The sequence below is a fragment of the Ictalurus punctatus genome, chromosome 22, assembly GCF_001660625.3.
Source record: "Ictalurus punctatus breed USDA103 chromosome 22, Coco_2.0, whole genome shotgun sequence".
In the NCBI taxonomy this organism is placed as follows: Eukaryota; Metazoa; Chordata; class Actinopteri; order Siluriformes; family Ictaluridae; genus Ictalurus; species Ictalurus punctatus.
This window is the reverse complement of record NC_030437.2, coordinates 15,113,897-15,127,526: the sequence shown is the minus strand read 5'-3', so window position 1 is coordinate 15,127,526 and position 13,630 is coordinate 15,113,897. Positions and strand designations below refer to the sequence as shown.

At 40.2% G+C, this 13,630-nt stretch overlaps 1 protein-coding gene across 5 annotated transcripts in view; it reads left to right on the top strand.

Moving 5' to 3' along the window:
* tncb (tenascin Cb) overlaps window positions 1-13,630 on the top strand; it is a 51,397-nt gene that overhangs the window by 19,419 nt on the left and 18,348 nt on the right. For 3 of the 5 annotated variants that reach the window (XM_047149948.2, XM_053674279.1, XM_047149946.2), the window contains exons 11-20: window positions 2,507-2,782; window positions 6,406-6,672; window positions 7,596-7,718; window positions 8,314-8,457; window positions 8,596-8,718; window positions 9,197-9,262; window positions 9,678-9,821; window positions 10,078-10,200; window positions 12,802-12,945; window positions 13,056-13,178. In XM_047149948.2, the coding sequence (XP_047005904.1) occupies window positions 2,507-2,782; window positions 6,406-6,672; window positions 7,596-7,718; window positions 8,314-8,457; window positions 8,596-8,718; window positions 9,197-9,262; window positions 9,678-9,821; window positions 10,078-10,200; window positions 12,802-12,945; window positions 13,056-13,178 (1,533 nt within the window). The remainder of the gene's footprint in view (window positions 1-2,506; window positions 2,783-6,405; window positions 6,673-7,595; window positions 7,719-8,313; window positions 8,458-8,595; window positions 8,719-9,196; window positions 9,263-9,677; window positions 9,822-10,077; window positions 10,201-12,801; window positions 12,946-13,055; window positions 13,179-13,630) is intronic. The other 2 variants (XM_017452314.3, XM_047149952.2) reach the window with 2 other exon arrangements.

Sequence of the window (13,630 nt, the reverse complement as noted above, 5' to 3'; positions counted from 1 at the left end):
TTGACCAGGACAAAATGAGGGGTGGGATAATAAATAGGCCCCCCTGCTGAGGCAACTGTTAAAACATTGTCTCTGAAATCAGCAGTGCTATAATCCCACGGATTCATTTCTGATGCCATTATCAGCCTCAGACATGAAGTACAAACATGGAACATAACACTCACCACAGGCTCATTATAGGACGAGAGAAGGCGGGGTGTGGTGAAGGGAATCCTCTTGATTTAGGCCTCTTTTCTGAAAGACACACATTGAGTACACTGAAAGGATTACAGAAAAAATCACTTGGGACCAATATAGTGCTATCAATACAGAGCAGTATACCCTGAGCAAGCATCCCAAGACAGTTTAGTAGAACCTCTTTACCAGAATAATGTCATTCAGGTGGGAAAATTAACAGTGATCTTTTACAAGGGATTTACAGGGGACTTGTTTCACAAGATCCTTAGATGGGCTCTGATAAAACCACTTTGCTCCATAAGCATGAAGGCCATACCTAAAGCTCACTACACTACATAACCTTTTTTTTTTTTTTAGCCATAATATCATGCATTCTAGAAGATTAGGCAAAGATGACATTTCACACATATTTAATGTAAAATTTCACATATCATCATTTCAGACTTAGCACTTGTATATCTTCATATAATTGAATATATACAGAATAAAACACTTCAGCGCATGCTGTCATAGGAAAATGATCACTGACAGGATGGTGGTGTGGCCTGATGCAAGGTAGAGTCATTGCTACCATCCCGAAGTGTTTTATTCTTCTTATTCAAATTTTAACCTTATAGTTACATTGAATGTTGAGGGACTTAAATTTAAATTTATTTCCTGTTATCGCTTATGTTACAGCAGCTATAAACAGTCGTCTTCTCACCAGCCTTTTTTCCCACTCTCTCGAAGAGAGAAACCAAGAAACTGAAAACATAAAGTCCTCTATTAAACACTTTCGCATGGCAAAAAACTTACTGTTACAAAGCGCTGAAACTTTAGACTCCTTCCATAAATGTTAAATAAACATCTTATTACAGAAAACATCATCATATTTGAAAACAAAAAAATAATTTACTATCAGCCTTAGATTATGTCAAGCATCCATAATACAAGTTTCTGTCAAGGAGCTACTATAGAAAAGATTATGTATTAAAGATAATGTATAAACCTGTGATTTGGATCACAGCTGGAACTACTGTTAGAGCTGCTGTAATAGAAAATGAATCAAAACCTTCTGATCAATCAGAATACAAAAATTCAGCAGTGGTATATATTATTTTATTTAGGGAGAGCAAATTTGTGAAAGAATTTGGCCAAACATCCTGTAGTGTATGCCTGTGTTACGGTTAAATACATGAATGTTTTCATCAATCATCATGGACTAGCATGGGAATGATTAATAGTTCTGATCCTCTAATTGACAGTGTTAAATTTTCCCAGCAATGGTACTTTTAAATTCTCATGCCTGGGAACTGGGAAAGCTTTTCACTCTATCCTCTTTGTCTTTCACTCAATTCAGCAGTACGCTTGTGTCCACTTGATTGTGCATTAAGAGGATAATGGCAGCCTATGGTGCATCTCCAAGCTCTTTGCTCCCATCTCTTCATGAATGCTGATGGGGCGCAAAGATATTCAATTATGGGTTGCGCTTTCCTGCACGGCTTCCTGCTTTATTTGAAGCAATCTGCGTACTTCTGCTCAAGCAGACTACGCAGAACCTTCAAAAAATTAATGGCTTCATTCTGAGCCATTAATACTAAAGCAAGCTGCAATCAGGTGCATGTTTTTTTAAATTATTTTCTTAATGAGGTTTGACCAAAAGGCTGCTTGTGCAAACAAGCTTGTTTATTATTGCAGCAGATTTCATATGCCAATTTTTCATTGCATGGGAAGATGGGGTTTTTTTCTGCATGGAACAGATGGAACTGAACAAATATCAACAGAGAAAGACGTTTGTTACATATTGTTTACAGAGGAGATGGTCTTTTTCCATCAAACATTTGACATAGATGGTTGGTGTTGTTGATGTTTAAAAATTGGGTTCATACAATTGCTCTTGCATCTGTCATAGAAACATTTTCAAATTTCCCCAACACAACATTTCCACTGCTAATTTAAACTACATTGGGGGAAGATACACTAGACCATTGGTTCCCAATCCTGGCCCTGGAGAACCCTTGCACACATGCTAGTCTTTGGAACAATTAATCTAGAGAGCATAGTAGTAGAAATGACATAAAATGAATACAATCAAGAAATCAAGTTGTCACTGGACTCTGGTAAGTGTTTTTCAGTTCTTTTACATATGTATTGTTCTTGAATGTACTGACTGTTTTATGGGTGTAGCATGTGAAAGAAGACTAGGCGCTATCTTTACACCAACATTTCTTCTAAGACCATCTCTGGTCGTCTTGCTCAACATCTTGCTGCTCTCCATCTGATACTCAGCTCACTGAGCTATACTCGTGCTCCACTACCTGTTGCTTAATCTCTTCTGTTTATCATCCAGACAACGAAAAGCCCCTGGTGGGCAACATCACTATCTCTGCTGTATCCTGGGATGGCTTCAATATATCCTGGGAGCTGAAGAGGGGTGAGCTTGATGGTTTTCTGATCGAGTTGGCTGACATCGATGGTCTCTCCAAGGGCCAGAACTACACTCTGTCAGGACAGGAGTACAGCTTGGCTATCACTGATCTCTCTCCTAGCACTTTTTACAGGGTCACTCTGTACAGCCTGTATAGGGGAGATCTCTTAGAGCCAGTGTTTGGGGAGGCTTTTACAGGTACCGCCGTTTGACAAGCTGGTGCATCAGCATATGAAAATTCTAACATTTTCTCAGGAAGCAGCTCAGAATGAATACTAACGAGTTTATAACCCACTGGATGCTTCAATGTTGCAAAGACTAACATTTTCCTAATAGCAATCTATCTACTAATTAAATCACTCTCAAAGTCTACTTTCCCCCAAAACCACCCATTTAAACAGGTATTAGCACCTCTTTTTTGTGCATGACTTTCCACCCAAACATGCTATTATGCCACTCTTTGATGTATACACTACCCTTGTAAACTGCAAGCAGTCTTTTTTATGACAACGCCACATTTGTAGAACCAGTGCTAATGTTTTAAAGCTTCAGACCACATTTTCCTGCCAATTACGTGTTGGCGCATGCTGATATTCAGAGCACACCTGCAGTAGCGTAAAATAGAGCCCTGCATGTTCTGCTTTGCCTAATCACAGACAAAGCCTGCAGGTGCACACACTGACCGCCCTCTATGATCACAGCCTTATTTATGCTCACCGGCCAAAGAAAAGTCAAGTGAATAATGCTCTTTTATTTTTAACCACCCATAATATACAAAGCATATGCTAAGCATGCCAGTGAACTGTCGTTTACGGTTAGGAAAACACCGCCTTCTAAACACAGGAGATTAAAATATTCTCAGTCACTGAGCTGTAATACCTCTGCTGCCCACAATAGTACTGCTGCTGGTTATTAGCTCCAAATCGTAGTTCGGCCTTTGCTTGATTCCTTGACGAATAAAGATGCCGACTGGGCAAAAGCAGTTTGCCAGGGAAGTGATCCTAAGGAGTTTTTGTCACTTGTTGTGAAAGATCTCGTCAGTATGCAGACCCGGTTTTCAAACTCTGCAGCGGTCTTCACTCTGAAGCGCCACTTTCACACATTTTCTTGGCATTTATCAGGCCGCGGCTGCAAGTGCTGCAGTTTTTGTGGACACTCGTGTGTGCATGCTAATAGGTACTTTTTTTCAAAGGAGACTGCAGACAGATTATTAAAAGCCATTTTTATTTAAAAAAATAAATAAATAAATTCCTACATATATGTTTTGGAAAACGGATTCAAAGGCTTTTATATTGTAAACATCCATTGAGTTCTTGGTATCACGCCTGATAAAAAAAATACTGTACATATCCTCCTATTAGCTCATGAGCATCAACTATATCCGAATGCCAAAGCCTGTGAGGTTACCGAGATGAGCGTTCCTTTCAGTAGCATGACCTCGTCTTTTCTGCAGGTTAGCTGGCGCCTTGTTCCTCCTTCACGAACAGATGGCTCTTTGTCCTGGCCAAAAGACTAGGAGAGACCAGTTTGATGAAAGTGATCTGCAGTTGCCACTTTAGCACTCTCACAACACCCACAAACAGCACCCCCCTCTAATACTCCTTCTGACAAACCCTCCAGCTAGCACTATGCTAATGAAGAGTGACGGCTCCACAGGATCTGTCCCCGCTCCAGTTCATTTCCAACCACTTCTCCTCCTCAGAACAAAAAATATAGCGAACCTCGTGTCAGCCCAAGCTTGAGAGAGAGAGAGAAGAGGTTTAGTACGGTCAAGTGTTCTGAGGCACTCCCTTTGCTATAGTAATTATAAGAGATACAACAACTACTGTATAAAGGAGTCACTTTAGGATATGCTAGGTTTTGCATTTTCTTATTTCATGTAGGCTACCTTCTAAAGCTAATCTCTGTTTGATACTGCCTTCATGTAGAAGAATCTTTTTCTCATTTAATATTCAAACATAGGCATGTTGTTTTATTATTTATAATGGTATTTTTTGGTGTAGTGGCACTCATCCTTCCATTTTCTATACTGCTTATCCTACTGGGCCGTGGGGAACCTGGAGCCTATCCCAGGAAGCATGGGGCACAAGGCGGGGTATACTCTGGACGGGGCGCCAATCCATCGTAGGACACACTCACATACACATTCACACACCCATTCATACACTACCATGCATGGGGCAGGAAACCAGAGTACACGGAGGAAACCCCTGCAGCACAGGGAGAACGTGCAAACTCTTCACACACACAGGGTTGCGCCGGGAATAGACCCCCCAATCCTGAAGGTGTGAGACGAACATGCTAAACACTAAGCCGTTGTGCGCTCTAGTGGCACTCCTATATACTGCATATCATTTACCATTAATAAAATGGACGATAATTTCTTAGGGGGCATGGTGGCTTAGTGGTTAGCACTTTTGCCTCACACCTCCGGGGTTAGGAGTTTGATTCCTATCCCAAACTTGATTCGAGTTTGCATTTTCACCCCGTGCTTCGGGATTTCCTCTGGGTTCTCTGGTTTCCACCCCAGTCCAAAAACATGCATTGTAGGTCGATTTCTAACTTGTCCGTAGTGTGTGAATGGGTGTGTGAGTGTGTGTGTGACTGCCCTGCAATAGGTTGGGACCCTGTCCAGTGTGTCCCTCACCTTGTGCCCCGACTATCCTGGGATAGGCTCCAGGCCCCCTGTTACATTGTGTAGGATAATCAGTACAGAAAATGGATGGATGGATTGAAGGATAGATGGACAATATTTTCTTCCTTTGAAAACACTGCAGCTCTCAGACCTATCATCATTAAAAAGTGAAGCAGTACATACAACTGTCTATACATAGAAAATGGTTGCTACATCATTTTCCATGTGGTAAAGAGTCTGGGTGACTTGGCAGGAGTGGATGGTCAAGCTTAATGGTTATAATTGCATGATGTGATGGAGACCAAGGGAATTACACAACCAACCAGTGACTATTAATAATTGACCAAATTTTATTGGCAACAACAAAATCCTTTGTTGAAAGCATGGTTGCTTGTTTGGTTAAGTCACCCAGTGTTCTAAAATGTTCTCAGTGTTACATACCACATTCTCACAGAATAAAAGTTGGGTAATGTTTCATTAATTATATTTCTCTTAAAATATCAATTGCAATCCAATAGCACTATTGAACAGTACCATTTTTGCAAAGTGAACACATTACAGTCTCTTGTCCCCCCCCCCCCCCCCCCAAAGCCAACCTCTTTTAATACAGATTATTATATTGTTATGCAGAAGCATCTACATTACAGGTCATCAAAACACTTGCAGAATATGGTCCAGATGTGTAACCAGCAAAGATTTTCAGTGGACTGAATCGAGTATTTGAAGAAAAAAAAAATACTGTAGAAAAACGAGTAAACATGGAAAATAATGGCTATAGTTCAGTGACCCTGGTTGTCTAAACATGACCAAAATTACTTCATGTATCAGACCCTCTGTTGTGGTCTATCCAATCACAGACATCAATGTAAATTATTTAGCTGAAGGCATTTCATCAGACCAGAGACTAGCTATAGGACTAATAAATCTTAATCACAACTGTAGTTTTCCATTACTTTCAAATTTTTCTCTTTGCATGTTGCATGTGCATCTTCTAACTGGATGGTGTTTATTGGATAACATCACAGATAGCATTGCCAAATGCCTCTCCTCAACATAACTTACACCAAATTATGATTAACACAGAAAAGCATGCATAATAATCAGCTGTGGCTTTGGGGATAAAAAACATCTGAGCATGTTTGGAGACCACAGATGGAAGAACGCCTGTATTCCTTTGTCCACCTAGAGGCAGAACCTGAGGTGGAGCAGCTTTTCACCTCCAACAACAAGCCAGACAGTTTTATGCTGCAGTGGACGGCTCCTGAAGGAATCTTTGAAATGTTTATTATCAAAATCTCTGATGGATCGGGCAAGCAAAGACAGATGAGTGTATCGGGAGACAAGAGAACAGAAGTGATCTCTGGCCTCGATGAGGCTACAGAGTATGAAATTGAGCTCATTGGGACAATTGCAGGACGGAACTTCAAGCCCATTTCAGTGAAAGCTCTAACAGGTATTTGGATATGTCTTGGACAAGCAAGCCGGTGAAGTCAGTCTTTAATCACTATCTTTTCACAATGTCTATAAATGTTAGTGAAGAAGTTTAGTCCAAATACTAACCTGAGCTGAGTTTCCCAAAAGCATTGCATCACAAATATCACTGCTAAATGTTCTGATGGTGGTAGTTATAACGGTGCTTTTGGGAAGCTGGAGCCTGTTCTTATGAGTAATATTGGAATCACTTAGTCTTTCACACAGGCAATCAATGTTTCTTTTACAATCATTTTTGTATGTCTTGTCTGTTGTTTGTCCTGAGTTACTATATCACCAATTCTTTTACCAAATCCTAACCTCTTCAAAAAGGGAGTTGTATACAATTCCATAGATATGCAGAAGAAATCTAGACATACTCAAATCTCTTTTCTTTCTATACTTTCTTCTTCTTTTGTATCAGAGATCTTTCACCAACTGTCCAGTCACAAGGTTTACCCATTGGGCAGAGCAATTGGGTCTGTGTTTTTACTGAATATGTGTCTGTCTCTGGTTGTCTGGCTCTGTCCCAGGGGGCCTCTCTTCGCTCTTGAGTCTGACGTTGGCATGTCACACCATTGTACTCATGTAATGGGGGCAAGTTAATCTCCCCATGTCTGTCACGCAAGATTTTGCGGGCCAACATTGAAAAATGGCCGAAAGGCTTAAGCTCTTTTTATCTGTTTGTCTCAACGCTGTCTTTCTCTATGCTATACTAACCTTTAATATTTCATATAACTCATATTTCTGAAATAGCTAGCCGGTGTCTTTTTGAAGCCATCTGTGTACTGGACTGGGCTCATCTTGGACTGGCATCAATAAGACTTGTCCAATTTGTGTTCACACAGCCTCTAACACTTTGTGTTTGCTCTGCTTGTTGTCTCGTTATGTGTTGTCTCCTGCAAGGTCTGGGCAAACCAAAGGGTATTCACTTGTCTGATGTGACCGATACCTCTGCTGCCGTTCACTGGACTGTACCCCATTATCGAGTCGACAGCTACCGAATTACCTATGTGCCCCTTCATGCAGGTAAGTGTTCCCTTTATCATAGACATATTCTGGCTTTCTGCCTATTGCTACAAGGCCTTCTATGGAGATTCATATTTTACAATGTGTTAAGTACTTATCCAGCTGAAGTTCAGTGCATTATGGGCATTGTAAATGCTCTACAAGCGTAGAGCTTGCAAATCATCCATCATCTGCACCATTATAATCATTATAATCTTAGTATCCACAATCCAACACATTTATATTTATTTATGACAAATTGACTTTGGAACATCAGTTCTTAGTTTGTCTTCCTTGTATGTTTGATTTATAAAGTACTTTATATATAAGATTATTAATTATTGTCATCTTTTTGGCACGAAATTTTAGTTTAAAAAAATAATAATTCAAAGGTTCTAAAACTTTCAGAGTTATACAATGTTCTTTTTGGCATGGGAATGATTTGCTCAGGTTTTCAGATCAATCAGCATGTTAATGGATGCAATCCATCAGAGTGGTCTGTTTTCCCGATCAGCACCGTCTGTCCTATAGTGCTGCCCTCTTGTGGTGTTCTGTATCACATGCATCAATCTGGTACAGTCCATGGTTAAAAGCTGGTTCTGTACCCCCTCTGCAGGCAGTCCCATAACAGTCACAGTGGACGGAGGTGAGTCCCAGACTGTTCTGCCCAACCTGACACCCGGGGTAACCTACCAAGTGAGCGTCATATCAGTGAAGGGTCTAGAGGAGAGTGAGCCAGCCTTTGATACATTTACAACAGGTACAATTTACACACATAGTTCTATGATGAATGTTAAAGAAATACTCCACCATTTTTCAGCCATATGTGTAGCATATGTGTGATTATCACAGAGTCTTTTCTATGTTTGTTGTCTCATTATGTTTCGTCTCCTACAAGGCCTGGGCAAACCAAAAGGTATTCGCTTCTCTGATATCACCGATACCTCTGCCGCTGTCCACTGGACTGTCCCCCATTACCACATTGACAGTTACCGAGTCGTCTACGCACCCATTCATGATGGTAAGTGTTTCCACCATCATTGTACATTCTGGCTTATTGCCAATTTCTACACAGCATTCAGTGAGATTGATATTTTATAATGTGTTGATTACTTCTCCAGCTAAAGTTCAGTACAGAGCTAAGAGTTTTTCTATTCTTGTTTAATTAATTGTCACCCATTCTTTCCTGCAGAGCACTTTAGGTTCTGAGATATTCTTGGGACTTCTTGCATAACATGTTTAAGAGCAATCTATATATTTTGAAAGATGTTCAAGTCAGGGGACTATAAGAGACCATTCCAAAAGCTTCCGTTTGCATTTCATGAAGTAGTACATGGTGGATTTTGTGGTATCTTCTAGATCATTGTCCTGTTGTAGAAACCAACCTCTTTTTAGCTTAAGTTTCTTGACTGACTGTGTCACATTTGCTCCCAGAATTTTATGATCTTTACTGGAATCCAATCTTAAATCTACCTGTGAAATATTTCCTGTTCTACTAGCTTCTACACAACAACCCCAAAGCATAATACATCCCTCCTCACCTCCAATGATTAACAATTGGCAAGGTATTTTTTTTCAAATGCTGCTCCTTTTTTTTCTATAAACATAGATTGTGGTGATTGTGACTTATTTAACTTGGATATTGATTTGCATACATTAGATGTTTATGATTAAGTTTCAGGTGAGTTTTCTATCTGATGACTCTTCCATGCAGATCTTGTTTGTATGAGCAATTCTGTACAGCAGAACAGTGCACCACCACTCATGTGTGAGCTAAACCTTCCTGCAGGTCCTTAGAGTGACAGAGTTTTGCTTTACTTTTCTGGCGAGAATACAGGCAGTTTTATTTGAAAGTCTCCTTGGTCTTCCACCATCAGAGATCTTCGGTCTCAAAGTGCTGCCATCTTGTGGTTCTCTGTATCGCATGCATGAATCTGGTACACTCCATTGTCAAAAGCTGGTTCTGTACCCACTCTGCAGGCAGTCCCCTAACAGTCGCAGTGGGTGGAGGTGAGTCCCAGACTGTGCTGCCCAACTTGACACCTGGAGTGACATACAGAGTGAGTGTCATATCATTGAAGGGTCTGGAGGAGAGTGAGCCAGCCTCTGATACCTTTACAACAGGTATAATTCACAAACACACACACACACAAACAAACACATTTTTTCACACAAAAATGTACAAAATTATAAGTCAAACCCAGTCTGTAAAACTATCAGATCATTCACTAATCAGTTATTCTCCTGGATATGATGCTGAACTGGATGTTAAAGAAATACTCCACCATTTTTTCAGCCATCTGTGTAGCATACATGTGATAATCAAAAAAACTTTTGCTCTGCTTGTTGTGTTGTCTTATTATGTGTTGTCTCCTGCAAGGTCTGAGCAAACCAAAGGGTATTCGCTTCTCTGATGTCACTGATACCTCTGCCACCGTCCACTGGACTGTCCCCCATTACCACATTGACAGCTACAGAGTCACCTACACACCCATTCATGGAGGTAAATGCTTCCTTTATCATTCCACATTCTGCCTTATTGCCAATTTATATACAGCTTTCAATGGAGATTTATATCTTTTATAATGTCTCATGTACATTCCCCACTGCAGTTCCGTGTAGCTTGGGCATTGCAAATGGTAGTTGTAGATTGATCTGCAAGCATGGAGCTCACAAATCATCTATCATCTGTGCAGTGACACATTTTTGACACAATCCTACCATCAGAGTGTCCAAAATCCATCTTATCTTACAAATTAACTTAAAATGTCAGTGCTTTGTTGGTCTTTCCTCAATGTGATTTATAAAGTACCTTTTACAGTTGCATTCAAAACCTGGGCACCCCTGGCCAAAGTAAATATTTTGTTATGAACATTTGGACATGCTACTAAGTCAATACTTAGTAACACACCATTTGGCAGATATCACAGCTTGCAAATGCTTTTTGTAGACAGTTCATCTATTCTTGTTTGATAAACTATCACCCACTCTCCCTTGTAGAACGCTTCCAGTTATGAGATATTCTGGGGCCATCTTGTATGCACAGTATGTTTAACATCTACCTACATATTTTGAAAGATATTCAAGTCAGGAGACTGTGAGGGCCATACTAAAAACTTCAGCTTGTGCTTCTTGAAGTAGTTCATGGTGGATTCTGTGGTAGGTTTTAAATCACTGTCCTGTTGTAGGTGCCAATCTCTTGTCAGCTTCAGTTTCTTGAGTGACTGTGTCACATTTGCTTCCAGCATTTTCTGACATATAGTGGAAACCATTCTTGCATTTATCGGTGTGATGGATAATGTGCCACTGGCTGCCATAAATCCCACAGCATAATAGACTCCCCCAATGCTTAACAGTTGGCAAGTTGTTCACCAATTGCTTGTTTTCTACAAACATACCTTTGGTGATTGCGACCAAAGAGTTCCATTTTTACTTTATCAATCCACAGCACTTTTCCAAAATGCCCCAGGCTTATCTACATATTGTTTTGCACACATCAGACATTTACTTTTGTGATAAAGTTGCAGCTAAGGTTTCCTTCTGATGACTCTTCCATGCAGATCATGTTTGTGCAAGCAATGCTGCAGAGTAGAACGGTGAACCACTACTCCTGTGTAAGCTAAACCTTTCTGCAGGTCCTTAGTGTCATATGGGGGATTTGCTTTGCCTTTCTGGCCAGTATACATGCAGTTCTACCTGAAAGTTTTCTTGGTCTTCCAGATCTCACCATGACTCTCACAGTTCCCCTTAACTGATATTTGTTAATGACATTTGTGGACAGTGAAAATTGTGAGCTAGAAGTACTTTAATATTTTTTATAGCCTTCCTGTGCTTGGTAGTTATCAATCAGCTTCATTTTCGGCAGCTGCTTAGAGGAGCCCATGGTTGTTAAACATTAGCACAAGGTTTTAAGAGTCTGAGCATTTATTACACTCTCGAATTTTTATTCCTAATGACAATTTTTAACCTGCCCAATGAGTCCTAATGAATCAGCTAAGGCCTAATGAGTTACTTAAGTTCTGAGACTTTACAGCTAGAAGGATGTCCTAACTTTTGCACATGCCACAATTACTAATTTTTTCTATTTTTTTTTCTATTTAAGCTCATTATATATAAAATAATTGTGCATTAAAGAGGACCTATTATGCCCCTTTTTTACAAGATGTAATATAAGTCTTACGTGTCCCCAGAATGTGTCTGTGAAGTTTCAGCTCAAAATACCCCACAGATGATTTATTATACCATGCTGTAAATGCCCCTTTTTGGGTGGAAGCAAATTTTTGGGTGCTGTAAATGCCCCTTTTTGGGTGTCTCTTTAAATGCAAATGAGCTGCTGTTCCTCGCCCCTTTCCAGAAGAGGGCTGTGTCTTTACAGCTCGTGCTTCTGATACTACATCAACAGCAAAGGCGGGTTAAAGTACACATTGTTCAGGAGCAGCCAATGAACACCACTGGCGTTTTTTTTTGTTGTTGTTCTTACAAACCTAAGTAGGTTTGTGCAGAAAGTAAGTCTGGAATTACTGACGACTTGTTTCAGGCTGTTCAGAATTGGTTCTTTCTTTTGGGGGACTTTCTTCTGTTGTGCACTTTGATTTCTGAAACTTTGCAGACTTTTTACATTCACAAACAGCTATATAACACACTACATGAAAGGTATTATCTGAAAAAGCATAATGGGGCACTTTAACATTAGCAGAAAAAAGCATTATTTGAAATATAATAATAATTTGCTTCAGAGGTTGTCTTCTTTTCACTTAAAAAAATTATTCAAATATGTAATTTACCCAAGGTTGCCTAAACCTGTATATAAGAAAATTTATTGAAATCTTTTTGGCAAAATAAATTAACAAAAAATATATATAATTAAATAAAATTAATTGTAGGGTTATAATTAAATTAAGTTATAACCCTGGAATCTGTAAAACGTCCAGAGTTTTTTTTGGTATAGAAAGGTCATTTTCAGATCAATTGGCATGTCTGGGCAGTCTGTTTTACCGATCAGCATCTTCTGCCTCATGGTGGTGCCCTCTTGTGGTGCTCTGTATCTCATGCATAAATATGGTGCACTCCAGGGTAAAAAGCTGGTTCTATACCCACTCTGCAGGCAGTCCCCTAATAGTCACAGTGGGCGGAGGTGAGTCCCAGACTGTGCTCCCCAACCTGACACCCGGGGTGACCTACCAAGTGAGTGTCATATCAGTGAAGGGTCTGGATGAGAGTGAGCCAGCCTCTGATACATTTACAACAGGTACAATTTACACACACATGATTCTGTGCTTAATATTAATAGAACAGTCTACCATTTTCAGACACATGTGTAGCATGATTATCACAGCATCTTTGCTTATCTCCTGCAAGGTCTGGGCAAACCAATGGGTATTCGCTTCTCTGATGTTACTGATACCTCTGCCACCGCCCATTGGACTATCCCTCATTACCACGTCGATAGTTACAGAGTCAACTATGTGCCTATTCATGGAGGTAAGTGTTTCCGGCATCATTCTACATTGTGGCTTATTAGCAGAACATAAAATAAAGAAGAAAGTCTTTGTCACATATACAGTGAAATTCTTATTTATTCATATATCCTAGCTTGTTAGGAAGTTGGGGTCAGAGCACAGGGTCAGCCATGATATGGAAAGCTTGTAGTAGTGCTCAAGGACCTGTCAGACCTCTTTTCTGGTGAGGATTCCTGGTCTGTGCCAGTTCTCAAACTGTTTCCACCACAGAGAAGGTGGTTCCAGACCAGAAAAAGCAGTTCCACCCCGGCCCTAAAGACTTGCTGGACTGGAACTACAGAACTGGTTATATCAGGGGCGGGTGGTGCAGGGGTGGGGAAATGTAGTGTCAGTGATAGCTTGATAGTTCTGGGTAGTTGTTTCTGCAGCCAATAGTTTAAACCACTGGAGATTCATATTTTATGCATTAAGTGC